The 12,516-nt window shown below is 45.7% G+C and overlaps 1 protein-coding gene across 2 annotated transcripts in view; it reads right to left on the bottom strand.

Moving 5' to 3' along the window:
- Nucleotides 1–4,001, bottom strand: part of PPA2 (inorganic pyrophosphatase 2) — a 58,042-nt gene extending 54,041 nt beyond the window's left edge. Inside the window, exon 1 of one of the 2 annotated variants that reach the window (XM_040329712.1) lies at nt 3,723–4,001. In XM_040329712.1, coding sequence (XP_040185646.1) covers nt 3,723–3,882 — 160 coding nt within the window. In that variant the 5' untranslated portion in view covers nt 3,883–4,001. The remainder of the gene's footprint in view (nt 1–3,722) is intronic. The other variant, XM_040329705.1, reaches the window with a different exon arrangement.
- Between the last annotated feature and the right edge of the window lie 8,515 nt (nt 4,002–12,516).

Here is a 12,516-nt window from a genome sequence, read left to right as displayed (position 1 = left end):
TGTCGGGAAGCACGTTTGAAAAAGGGTAATTTTGTTTTGCCCACATAGAACCTCTTGCATTGACAAGTAAGTAGGTACACTACACCAAGAGTCTTACAGTTGGCAAAATGTCTGGACCCTTTTGTGGCCTACTGTCAATATAATCTTTAGACCAGCACACTGGTTGTGCACCCCTCCAATATGCCTTAGTTCTCCTTTAGTATGCCAAATTAACCATCTAGCAATTACCTGTCGAGGGTGTTATGGTTCCTGTACTCCCCTTTTCTTTAAATCTTCACTATGGCCTCATATAACCTTGTATATGCAGCCCTATGTGGACCTTATTAGCCCGCCCCACGGCGCTGCTTTGCAATGCTAATTTTACATTTTATGCTGACAGTTGCTTCTATGCCCTGTCCCATGTCATCCACACTGACGCCCTTTGCGTCATAATCGCTCCACCCTCACCTATTCCTATTCGACCATATGGTCACATGGTGGCCGTGCGGTCATGTGACTCCACATGGTCACATGACACGACCAGATGACGATTCCTTTTGATCGGCTTTCGGACGTGTTCCACGTCACGACGCCGATCCCATAGGCAGCGGTGGCGGCTTCACAAACTACATCCGCCCTCTCACTCCGCCCCTTCTCATGTCCTCAGCCTACACGAGATGACGCGATCACGTCGTCAGGGCTCCGCCCTCCACTACGCACCAACCTATTGTGCATGAGTAGGTCATTGCACCACGCCCCCTACTTAACCTGGCCCTCCCCTCACCTTCCCCATTTAAACGCCGCTGCCACTGTGCAATGTCTGACATTGCGGATGGCAGAGGTGTTGTCTATACATAACAACCATTTGTAAGTACCTGGTCCTGGACAACCAATCTCTTTCTCCCTGCTTTTGCCTTACCTGTGACTTTCACACTCAGCCATATATTTTTCAATTTATTTTACTTTCAGACCTCCAGTAACTGAGCTCTCTCCTGACCCCTCTGGCCAACCAAAATATTTCACCCTCTAATTATAGGTATGTTTGTGTTATTTTTGCTACTTCTGGTACGGCACTATACTGCCAAACTGTGTTTCCTTATATACTTTTGAAATTTAGTACTTTCCTAGACTTATGTGCATACTGTCCTTTTATCCCAGGGACAGCTAATTCTTACACTGACAGTTTTGGCCCAGGGTCTTGCTTTTTTGCAATACAAGATGCCAGTTTTTTATTCCAACAATTTAACATCTTGAGGAATTTCTGCGCCATGTTTGGGATGTCCTTTAGGGCTTTGCAAAGTTGAAAACGCCTTGACTGGTATGATGCTTTTAAATTGCACTTTGATATATATGTTGCCATCCATTTTTTACTGCAAGTCATTACCCACAATATGTGCGTTTGTTTTTTCTTTGGAAATTTATTAGATACACTGACTCCACACAGACCTCGGCCCCTGAAGAAGGGAAAACCCGAAACGCGTAGGGCCTTGTACTTACACTGTGGATAATTTTCAACTTGTATTTCGATGCCATTTGTTTTTCAAATCATTATGTTATATATGCTGTTTTCTACTTGACAAATAAAATTATTTTGCATAAAATATTTTCTACTTTAACTACTGTTGCCTTTAAAGCCCCACACTGGGGGATTCCTCGCCTTTCATTGCAAAATATGTGATCACATGGTACAGAGGCACAATGATTTGCCTGTCTGTACCATGTGATCACTGTGACCAATCATAGAGATCAACACAATAGTACACAATGAAGGACTATGAATGAAAGACATTCATTGTATACAACTGTCATGTGAGCGCTGTGATTGGTCACAGCAATCACACAGTGGGTGATTGATCTCACTGCAGCACAGCCCCTAGGGTGCAAGCAACTGGGAGGACGTCATATGACAGCAGAGTTCCACACCCCCCCAGCAAAGAATTCAAAGTCAGCAGCTACACATACAGCTCTCGGGTGCTGCCGCTGCCGCTGCCATTTGTGGTAAGGGAAACAGTCAGTGAAGCCAAAAATGCGATGACGGCACCACAGCCGATGTTTCCATCGGCTCTCGGGTGCTGCCGCCGCCAATCATGTTAAGGGAAACCAGCAGTGAAGCCTTTCGGCTTTACAGCCGGTTCCCCACTGCGCAGGCGCAAAGCGCACTGTGCTTTCTGAATGGTCCAAGGGTAGGGGAAAGAGGAGGGAGGCCGAACTTCTGAGTTTAGTAAATTCTGCTTTTCTATTGCTTTATACTCCCTGCAGACATCTTTTACTAATAGCCATCTAAGTGCACATTTTTAAAGAGGAGCTCCACCGAAAAAATAAATAAGTGTAGCTGCTGACTTTTAATAATCAGACACTCACCTGTCCCACGATGCGGGAGTACGAAGCCCCGCTCCTCTCCACGGCGCCAGAATTCTTACTGTGGGCACCTGGCTGTGGCTTCACAGCTGGGCACGCACAGCACGACTGCACTGTGAATGGCCGGGCAATTTTCTGGGACCTGTGACGTGTCCCAGAAGATTGCAGGGAAGGAGGGGGGCGGGGCGGGAGAGGTGAACTTCTTTCCAGCGCTGTGGAGCTGGATGCCTCTAAAAAGAGGGTATCCGCTTCCCCCCCAAAAAAATATTACATGCCAAATGTGGCATGTCAGGGAGTCACCATCACTTAAAGCAGAAGTTAAATTTTTGGGTAAAACTTTGCTTTAAAGTATTTCTATGTCATCATGTGACTACAAAGCTCTTGTTGGTCCATGTGTCATTGCCAGCCAACAACATTGCGAAGTCTCATAGTGCAGCATCATCACCCACTGGCATCCATAGCTCCAGGGTCCGTGGTCAGGGATAAGCTCCGGCGTGTTCGCACCCTCCAGGAAGTCAGCACTGCGCTGCGCTAATCACAGGCAGCGAGACATTTCCAGATCTCTGCAGCCAAGCATCGTGACGTCTCCCTGCCCGTGATTAGCGCAGCGCAGACTTCCTGGCGGGCTCTGCACGTGGAGTGTGCAAACACACCGGAGCTCATCCCTAGTCAGGGAACATGAGCTTGGGTTTGGTCCCAACCTGGAAGTTAGCTGTCATTACTGGACCAATGAGCTGCAGGCAGTATATTTCCTTCCCCACACGTAAACAAAAGGGTGGGAATGCTTGTGACATCACACGGCGGCGGCCAATGACCTATTATGGCTAGGTGTCCATCTGAGGTCATGAACTAACCTGCCCCTTTGTGTACATGGGATGTGGGGCAGAGAAATCCCCTTACACAGTTCGTTGGCCCACAATTACAGCCAACCTCCAGGTTTGGACCAAAACCAAGCTGGTCACTAGTGGTCAGCCAGCAGACAGCTCACCAGCTACAGGAACACCAGAGAAAGCTGGAGCTTCTGTGGTCATACAAGCTTATAGAAAAACTGATTGGATAGTCGTCGTTTAGTAGACTGTCTATGGGGAGCATACAAGCAGCGGGAAGCCACATTTATCTTGTGCAGCCATCCTTCCACTTTAGGTCAAGGTCACGTCCCTGCTGTCCTTGCAGCGAGTCAGGTCAGTGAAGGGAGCAGCAGGCTTGTCAGACTGGCACACAGCACCAGAGTGACACACTAACCAATAGCTGCGGCACAGTCCACGTGGAGTACAGCAGAGGAGGGTGGGGAGGTTCTGTGAGGAGTACTGCTCATTGCTAGCGCGACCGTACCACAACCCGACGCCCCTCTCCGTGTGGAGGCGGCAGCAGCAGCGTCTACTTACTGAAGTAGAGCCGGTACTCTGTGGTGTTGGGCCGCCCTCTTTCTTCAATGCTATAGCGCTGCATGCTGAGGCGGCGGAGGAGAGCCACGGGCCTTCCAAGGCACTGAGTCCAGGCAGCTGAGCACAGCCTAAGCGAGCCGTATCGCCATAGAACCTTCATGTTTTATCTCCTCCTCTGTGAGTCAGGCACGGCCCCTACAGGCTCCGGAGGACAAGCCGACACTGCCATCTACACGCCTGACAAGGGCACGGCACGCTGCTGAGGCGTCCAGAACATGGCCGCTGGGAAAACAAAAGCCAAGCCACAGAAAATGGCTGACCGGCCGCTCGTCGCTGATTAGCCGGCGGTCCTTCTTCTCCCGCTGACGCGGCTGTGAGGCGCTCATAGTCTTATCCCCATAGAGAAACATAGGAATTGTCCTGCTTCTGACTGTAGATAGCCACACGCACAGCTTTATATACATACCGTATGTAGATATTGGTCTTCAAAAGTTTATATATTAAATTATTAATCCATCAGGGTTTTTTATTTGTATTGAAATTGGCATGTAATAACAGCATCAGTGTTGACAAAGATACACATATTTATTGTAAGTATTTAGTCAGACGTTGTTCACATTGCACAATTTGGAATCACTGCAATTCGGCTCGCGACTCCAAATTGTGGCAAAACACACCGCGCGCGCGTTCGGGTGCATTTTTCTTAATTGCACCCCAAACGCTGTACCGTTTTTTGTCGCATTGCAAAACATGCATTTAAACACTTCAATAACGGGTACTTTCACCCCCTTCCTGCCCAGGCCACCTTTCAGCTTTCAACGCTGTTGCACTTTGAATGACAATTGCTCGGTCATGCACTGCTGTACCCAAAAAAAGTTTATAATTTTTTTTTTTAGACAGAGCTTTCTTTTGGTGGTATTTAACCACTTCAGCCCTGGAAGGATTTACCCCCTTAAAGTGGAGGTTGACCCACAAATGTTAATTTTTAACCTTAGATTCATGCTCATTTTGTCTAGGGGAATCGGCTAGTTTTTTTAAAATCGAAGCTGTACTTACCGTTGTAGAGAGCGATCTTCTCCGCCGCTTCCGGGTATGGGCTGCGGGACTGGGCGTTCCTATTTTGATTGACAGGCTTCCGACGATCGCGTCACGATTTTCCGAAAGTAGTCGAATGTCGGTGCGCAGGCGCCGTATAGAGCCGTACCGACTTTCGGCTACTCGTGACGCGATGGATGCGGCCGTCGGAAGACTGTCAATCAAAATAGGAACGCCCAGTCCCGAAGACCATACCGGAAGCGGCGGAGAAGATCGCTCTCTAAAACGGTAAGTACAGCTTCGATTTTAAAAAAACTAGCCGATTCCCCTAGACAAAATGAGCATCAATCTAAGGTTACATTTTTTTTTTTAGGGTGAACTCCCGCTTTAATGACCGGGCCATTTTTGCGATACGGCACTGCGTCACTTTAAGTGACAATTGCGCAGTCGTACAACATTGTACTCAAACAAAATGTATGTCCTTTTTTTTTCCCACAAATAGAGCTTTCTTTTGGTGGTATTTGATCATCTGTGCGGTTTTTATTTTTTGTGCTATAAATAAAAAAAGCAGACAATTTTGAAAAAAAACAATAGTTTTAACTTTTTGCTATAATACATATCCAAAAAATAAATAAAAATGTCTTCAGTTTAGGCCAATATGTATTCTACATATTTTTGTAAAAAAAAATTGCAATAAGTGTATATTAATTGATTTGCGCAAAAGTTATAGCGCCTACAAAATAGGGGGGAGATTTATGGCATTTTTATTATTATTTTTTTTCTTTTTACACTAATAGTAATGATTATGATCAGCGTTTTTTGTTTTTTTGCGGGATTGCGGCGGACAGATCAGACACTTTTGGGACCAGTGACATCTGTACAGCGATCAGAGCTAAAAATTGCCACTGATTACTGTATAAATGACACAGGCAGAGAAGGGGTTAACACTTGGGTGCGATTAAGGGGTTAAGTGTTCCCTAGGGAGGTGTTTCTAACTGTGGGAGGAGTGTACTGACTAAAGGAGGAGTGAGATCGCTGTTCTTGATCACTAGGAACAGACGATCACTCTCTACTCCCCTGACAGAAACAGGGATCTGTTTGTTTACATTGACAGATCCCCATCCTGGCTCTCTGTGGAACGATCATGGTTGCCTGGCAGACATCGCAGCCGACGTACAGCTATGTTGATTTGAGCTGCTGTGCCAACCTTTTTTTTGATCAACTGCAACTCCATTTTGTAATTTCCCTTCCATTTCAAAATTCTTGTTTTTAACCACTTTAGCCCCGGGCCTGTTTTTCAGAGTCGGTGTTTACGAGACAAAACCATTTTTTTTTGCTAGAAAATTACTTAAAACCCCCAAACATTATATATTTTTTTTCTAACACCCTAGAGAATAAAATGGAAGTCATTGCAATACTTTTTGTCACACCGTATTTGCGCAGCGGTCTTACAAGCGCACTTTTTTTGGAAAAAATTCACTTTTTTAAATGAAAAAATTCACTTTTTTAAATGAAAAAATTCACTTTTTTAAATGAAAAAATAAGACAACAATAAATTTGGCCCAATTTTTTTATATATTGTGAAAGATAATGTTACGCCAAGTAAAATGATACCCAACATGTCACGCTTAAAAATTGCGCCTGCTCGTGGCATGGCGTCAAACTTTTACCCTTAAAAATCTTGATAGGCGACGTTTAAAAAATTCTACAGGTTGCATTTTTTGAGTTACAGAGTAGGCCTAAGGCTAAAATTAATGCTCTCGCTCTAACGATCGTGGCGATACCGCACTTGTGTGGTTTGAATACCGTTTTCATATGTCGGCGCTACTCGCATATACGTTCGCTTCTACGCGCGAGCTCGTCGGGACGGGGCGCTTTAAAAAAAATTTTTTTTGCTTTTCGCATTTATTTTTATTTATTTTAGAATTTTTAACACTGAAAAAAATAAAAAATTATCACTTTTATTCCTATTACAAGGAATGTAAACATCCCTTGTAATAGAAAAAAGCATGACAGGTCCTCTTAAATATGAGATCTGGGGTCAAAAAGACCTCAGATCTCATATTTGGGCTTAAATGCAAAAAAAAAAAAAAAAAATTTGGAAATGTCATTTTTTCAAATGACAAAAAAAAAAAATGTTTCTTTAAGACGCTGGGCGGGACTGACGTTTTGACGTCACTTCCGCCCAGCGGAGCTATGGGGACGGGCGAAGGAGATTTTTCCTTCAGTCTCGTCCCCGCTCAGCTGCCGGATGGTTGCGATCTCCTCCGCCGCTACCGACGGCTACGGTAAGCGGCGGAGGGAGGGGGGGGGGGCCCTCTCCCGCCACCGATAACGGCGAATCCGACGCGGAGACCGCCATTATCGTTAACACGGCCGCCCACAGAAGAGATGAATATCTCGATTGTGGCAGCAGCTGCTGCCGTTACCGAGATATTCATCTCTAAAGTGAGGACGTATAACGACGGTGGGCGGTCGGCAAGTAGTTAAACAATGTTCTTGCCTTATCTTACACTTTATTCTCGTTACAGTTTTAGACTTTTTGCTTGAGCCAAAGTTTTATTTGGAAAACCCCCACTGTATGACTCATTGGGCCAGATTCTCGTAGACTGGCGTATCTTTCCGGCGGCGTAACGTATCTGTTTTACGTTACGCCGCCGCAACTTACATGGGCAAGTGCTGTATTCTCAAAGCACTTGCTCCGTAAGTTGTGGCGGCGTAGCATAAATCGGCCGGCGTAAGCCCGCTTAATTCAAATGTGGAAGGGGGGGGCGTGTTTTATGTTAAACTACTGTGACCCGACGTGATTGACGTTTTTCACGAACGGCGTATGCGCCGTCTGTGGAAATCTCCCAGTGTGCATTGCTGATAATACGCCGCAAGGACGTATTGGTTTTTACGTCCAGCCCCATTCACGGACGAGTTACGCAAACTAAGTAACTTTTTCAAATTTAAACGCGGGAACGACGGCCATACTTAACATTGGCTGCGCCTCATATAGCAGGGGCAACTATACGCTGGGAAAAGCCTAACGTAAACGTCGTAACTTTCCTGCGTCGGACGCGCCAATTTTGTTTGGGAGCCGCTTCGCACGGCCACGCAATTGTCAGTTAAAGCGACGCAGTGCCGAATCGCAAAAAGGGGCAAGGTCCTTTAGCTGCATAATGGTCTGGGTCTTAAGTGGTTATATGGTCTCTCGGTCATCCAGTCTCTATTCTCTTTACGACATATTTGCTTCATATTTGTTATTTTTCTTTATCATGATCATGTAATGGATATTCCCTAGCTTTATTCAAACTTTCACAGATTTTTTTTTTTACTGGTTTCGTTCAACTCTCCAAATAGCCCTGATTTTTTTCCACTATCACGCTATCAGTCACCATTCACACTGATGCATTATGGTAACACGTGGTAAAACACAGTAATGGGTGATGCACATGAAGCAAAACGCACCAACACCACATGTAATGGGCCCTCATGCCGCGTACACACGATAATTTTTCAGCATTAAAAAAAAAATAACGTTTTTCCAACTTCATTATTAAAACGACGTTGCCCACACACCATCGTTTTAAAAAATTGCTCTAGCAAAGCGTGATGAATGTGCTTACTCCATTATGAACGGTAGTTTTACCAGAACGAGTGCTCCCGTCTCATAACTTGCTTCTGAGCATGCGCGAGTTTTTAACGTCGTTTTAGCCCACACACGATCATTTTTTACAACCCGAAAAACGACATAGTTTAAAACGTTGTTAAAAAATGCAGCATGTTCGGAAAAAAAAATTACGTTTTTCAGAACCCGAAAAATGATGTGAAGCCCACACACGATCATTTTTTTAAAACAAAATTTTTTTCATGCCGAAAAATGATCATGTGTACGCGGCATTAGAGTTACAGTATCTGATATGTAACATTTTTCCAGTATTTGACATGGGAATATTTTTTCTACATGAAATGGACATTTAGCTATTGAAAGCTTGTATAGCTCATAAATCAGCATTTTATCTCAATAATTGAGACAAACCATTTACCACTGATACAGTTCCGCACACACGGCTCATGTGTAAGGTAAAGTCTACAGGATTGGATATATCAGTTTGTAAATGGATAGAAAACTGGCTGAAAGACAGAATTCAGAGAGTCGTGGTTAATGATTCTTACTCTGAATGGTCTAAGGTTATCAGTGGTGTACCCCAAGGTTCAGTGCTGGGACCCTTACTTTTTAATATCTTTATAAATGATATTGGGTCTGAGATACAAAAGTAACATTTCTGTCTTTGCAGATGACACCAAGCTATGCAGTGGAATAACGTCCTTACAGGATGTCGTCAATTTACAAGCCGACTTCAATGCTCTGTCTAATTGGGCGACTATGTGGCAGATATGGTTTAATGTTGAAAAATGTAAAGTTATGCACTTGGGGGCTAAGAATATGCATGCATCATACATACTAGGGGGAGTACAACTGGGGGGGTCTGTAGTGGAGAAGGATCTGGGGGTTTTGGTAGATCCTAAGCTCAATAATGGCTTGCAATGCCAAGCTGCGGTTTCCAAAGCGAGCAAAGTCCTTTCTTGTATTAAGAGAGGTATGGACTCCAGAGACAGAGATATAATTTTGCCCCTGTACAAATCATTAGTAAGACCTCATCTGGAATATGCAGTCCAGTTTTGGGCACCAGTTCTCAAAAAGGATATCGGAGAACTGGAGAAAGTGCAGAGAAGAGCAACCAAACTGATAAGAGGCATGGAGGAGCTCAGCTATGAGGAAAGATTAGAAGAACTAAATCTATTCACTCTTGAGAAGAGGAGAATAAGGGGGGATATGATCCACATGTACAAATATATAAGGGGTCCATATAGTGAACTTGGTGTTGAGTTATTCACTTTACGGTCAACACTGAGGACAAGGGGGCACTCTTTACGTCTAGAGGAAAAGAGATTTCATCTCCAAATACGGAAAGGTTTCTTCACAGTAAGAGCTGTGAAAATGTGGAACAGACTCCCTCCATACGTGGTTCTGGCCAGCTCAGTAGATTGCTTTAAGAAAGGCCTGGATACTTTCCTAAATGTACAGAATATAACTGAGTACTAAGATTTGTAGGTAAAGTTGATCCAGGGTAAATCCGATTGCCTCTCGGGGGATCAGGAAGGAATTTTTTCCCCTGCTGTAGCAAATTGGGTCATGCTCTGCTGTTTTTTTTTTTGCCTTCCTCTGGATCAACTGTGGGTATGGAGTTGGCTGTATGGGATTGTACTATGTTTTTTATTTTGTTTGTTTATTTTTATTTGTGTGGTTGGACTGGATGGACTTGTGTCTTTTTTCAACCTGGCTAACTATGTAACTGACATGGGTGCTTACAATGTTCAGCTTTTATTTGTTCATGTAAAACCTTTATCCCAAAAGAAAAAACAAACTGTTGTTGTAACTACTTGTGTAACTGCAGTGCACGCTGGAGTTTGGCAATTTGTTATTACATCTAACACTCCCCTCCAGCGGCGGTGCGTCCATAGTGGGCGCAGGAGTGCCGCCCCCTCTCTCCCCTGCCCTGTTAGGCCGTCAGGTGTACAATACATAGAGAATCATGCAATGAATGAATCTCTATGTATTGTCACCGCTGCCGCCCACTATTCAGATGGCCGCCCCCCTGGTGAGCGCCGGCCATCTAAATAACAGCAGTTTGTTGGTGTTTGGAAGTGCCTATCAGAGCCAGCTTTCCGATTACAGCCTGTTGGCTCTAATCAGCTTACAAATAGTTAACCAGGGGACGCAGGGGGTGTTCGTTCACTGGTTAACGCTGACACTTGTCTTAGCCAATCAGGTTCACCCAGTCTGGTTACTGGTAACCTGATTGGCTGAAGCGACATCGAGGACGGGACTTGGGAGAAGACATCAAGGGAGGATTGCTGACCCGAGAAAGGTAAGTGCTGGGGGACGGGTAAGCAATCTGGCTGCAATTGTTGGGCACAGTGGTGACAATTGCTGGGCACAGTGCAGTGGTGACAATTGCTGGGCACAGTGGTGACAATTGCTGGGCACAGTGGTGACAATTGCTGGGCACAGTGGAGACAATTGCTGGGCACAGTGGTGACAATTGCTGGGCACAGTGCAGTGGTGACAATTGCTGGGCACAGCGCAGTGGTGACAATTGCTGGGCACAGTGGCTGCGTTTGATGGCATGGCACGTTTGATGGCACAGCGGCGATGTTTGATGGCACAGTGAGGCTGCAATTGATGTTTTTTTTTTTTGCGCCCCCCCCCCCCCCAAAAAAAAATTGAGCACCAGCCGCCACTGCTCCCCTCCCCCCCAGACTGATAATGCTGCAGTCCAAATGTGTCCCTGTTCGCCTTCATCCATATTTGGAGCACTCTAGCACAGGAGGTGTGTCACTAGGCCAGTTCACCAGGTGAAAACAGAAGGAAGCCTAAAAAAAATAATTAATGCAGCCACCACTTTTAATGATTATATATGCAATATATTACATTTTTGGTTTGGGTTTAATACTGCTTGAATTTTGTAAAAGGGGGTTTTAAGCTTTCAAAGATTCTTCTATCAAGCTTCCGTATCAGCTGACTCTTTAAAGCAGAGTTCCACCCGAAAGTGGAAGCTCCGCTTATCTACCTCCTCCCCCCCTCTGGTGCCACATTTGGCATCTTTCGGTACCTGTCCCCACTTCCGAGAGATCTTTTTCTCTTCCGTTCATAGATGGACACAGCCTTCATTGACATTAGGGTTATGCTTCTTCCTACCAGGAGAGTTTAGGCAGAATTTAACAGCACTTAAAGTGTTAAAACCTTTCCTTCGTGCCGCTCCTCCCAGGGGGCGTGGCTCCCCCAGGCATAACCCACACCCTGCTCTAGGAGCCTCAGTCTTTTTCTGCCTAACGACAGGAGAGGAGTCAGGCGCTTCTGGAGTCCCTGTACTCTGGAGTTTTTTTCTTGCGATTTTTCTCGCTTTTATTATTTTGTTCCTGCATTTTTGAATCCTGTGATTCTTCTATCAACAGCTGACTGGGTGACAGGCTGGGTCTTGACTCTTGTAGTCCCCCCATGTTCGGCCATCGAACGTGTGCCGGCCCTTAGCTCAGCTTTGGGACGTCCACGACAGGCTCCATTGCTCCAGGGGCGGCCCGGGAACTTCGGTTCTAGGGCACACATATGACCGGTCTCTATGGCTTTGTCACAGTGTGTCTGGCCGACAGCCATGCCGTTTACGGACGTTGGTTCTGTCTGGGATACCTCCAGCCAGGTAGTCGCAGGATGGGTAAGTAGTGGCCCCTTACTCAGGTAAGTGGTCTGGCTGGTGTTTTCCCTGGGGAGGTCGACTGAGGGTCCGCCCTGCTTTCCTCTCTCCCCTTTCTCTCCCTCCTTCCCCTGACTGGGTAGTGGCTGTGAAGGGGGGCCTCCTGGGTTTTCTTTGTTACCACCGGGGCCCGTGTGTTGTTGGGGGACTGTGTTGTTACTCTGGGGGGTGCTGCTGTGTTCTATGGGGTGATTTTTACCTCAGTCGGCGGCCATCTTGGAAATCTCCTTGGTAACGCTGTGATTCTTCTCTGAGGTGACACACAGCACAGCCTGTGCTGCTGTGTTCTATGAGGTGTTTTTTACCTCAGACGACGGCCATCTTGGAAATCTCCTTGGTAACGCTGTGATTCTTCCCTGAGGTGACAGACACAGCACAGCCTCTGGTCGCTTCTACCAGTTTTAGTGCTGTAACAGTTTTAGTGCTGTGAAACGCTGTGAATCTTCCTTGAGGTGACA

The sequence above is a fragment of the Rana temporaria genome, chromosome 1, assembly GCF_905171775.1.
Source record: "Rana temporaria chromosome 1, aRanTem1.1, whole genome shotgun sequence".
Lineage (NCBI taxonomy): Eukaryota > Metazoa > Chordata > Amphibia > Anura > Ranidae > Rana > Rana temporaria.
This window is presented reverse-complemented; position numbering and strand designations above follow the sequence as displayed.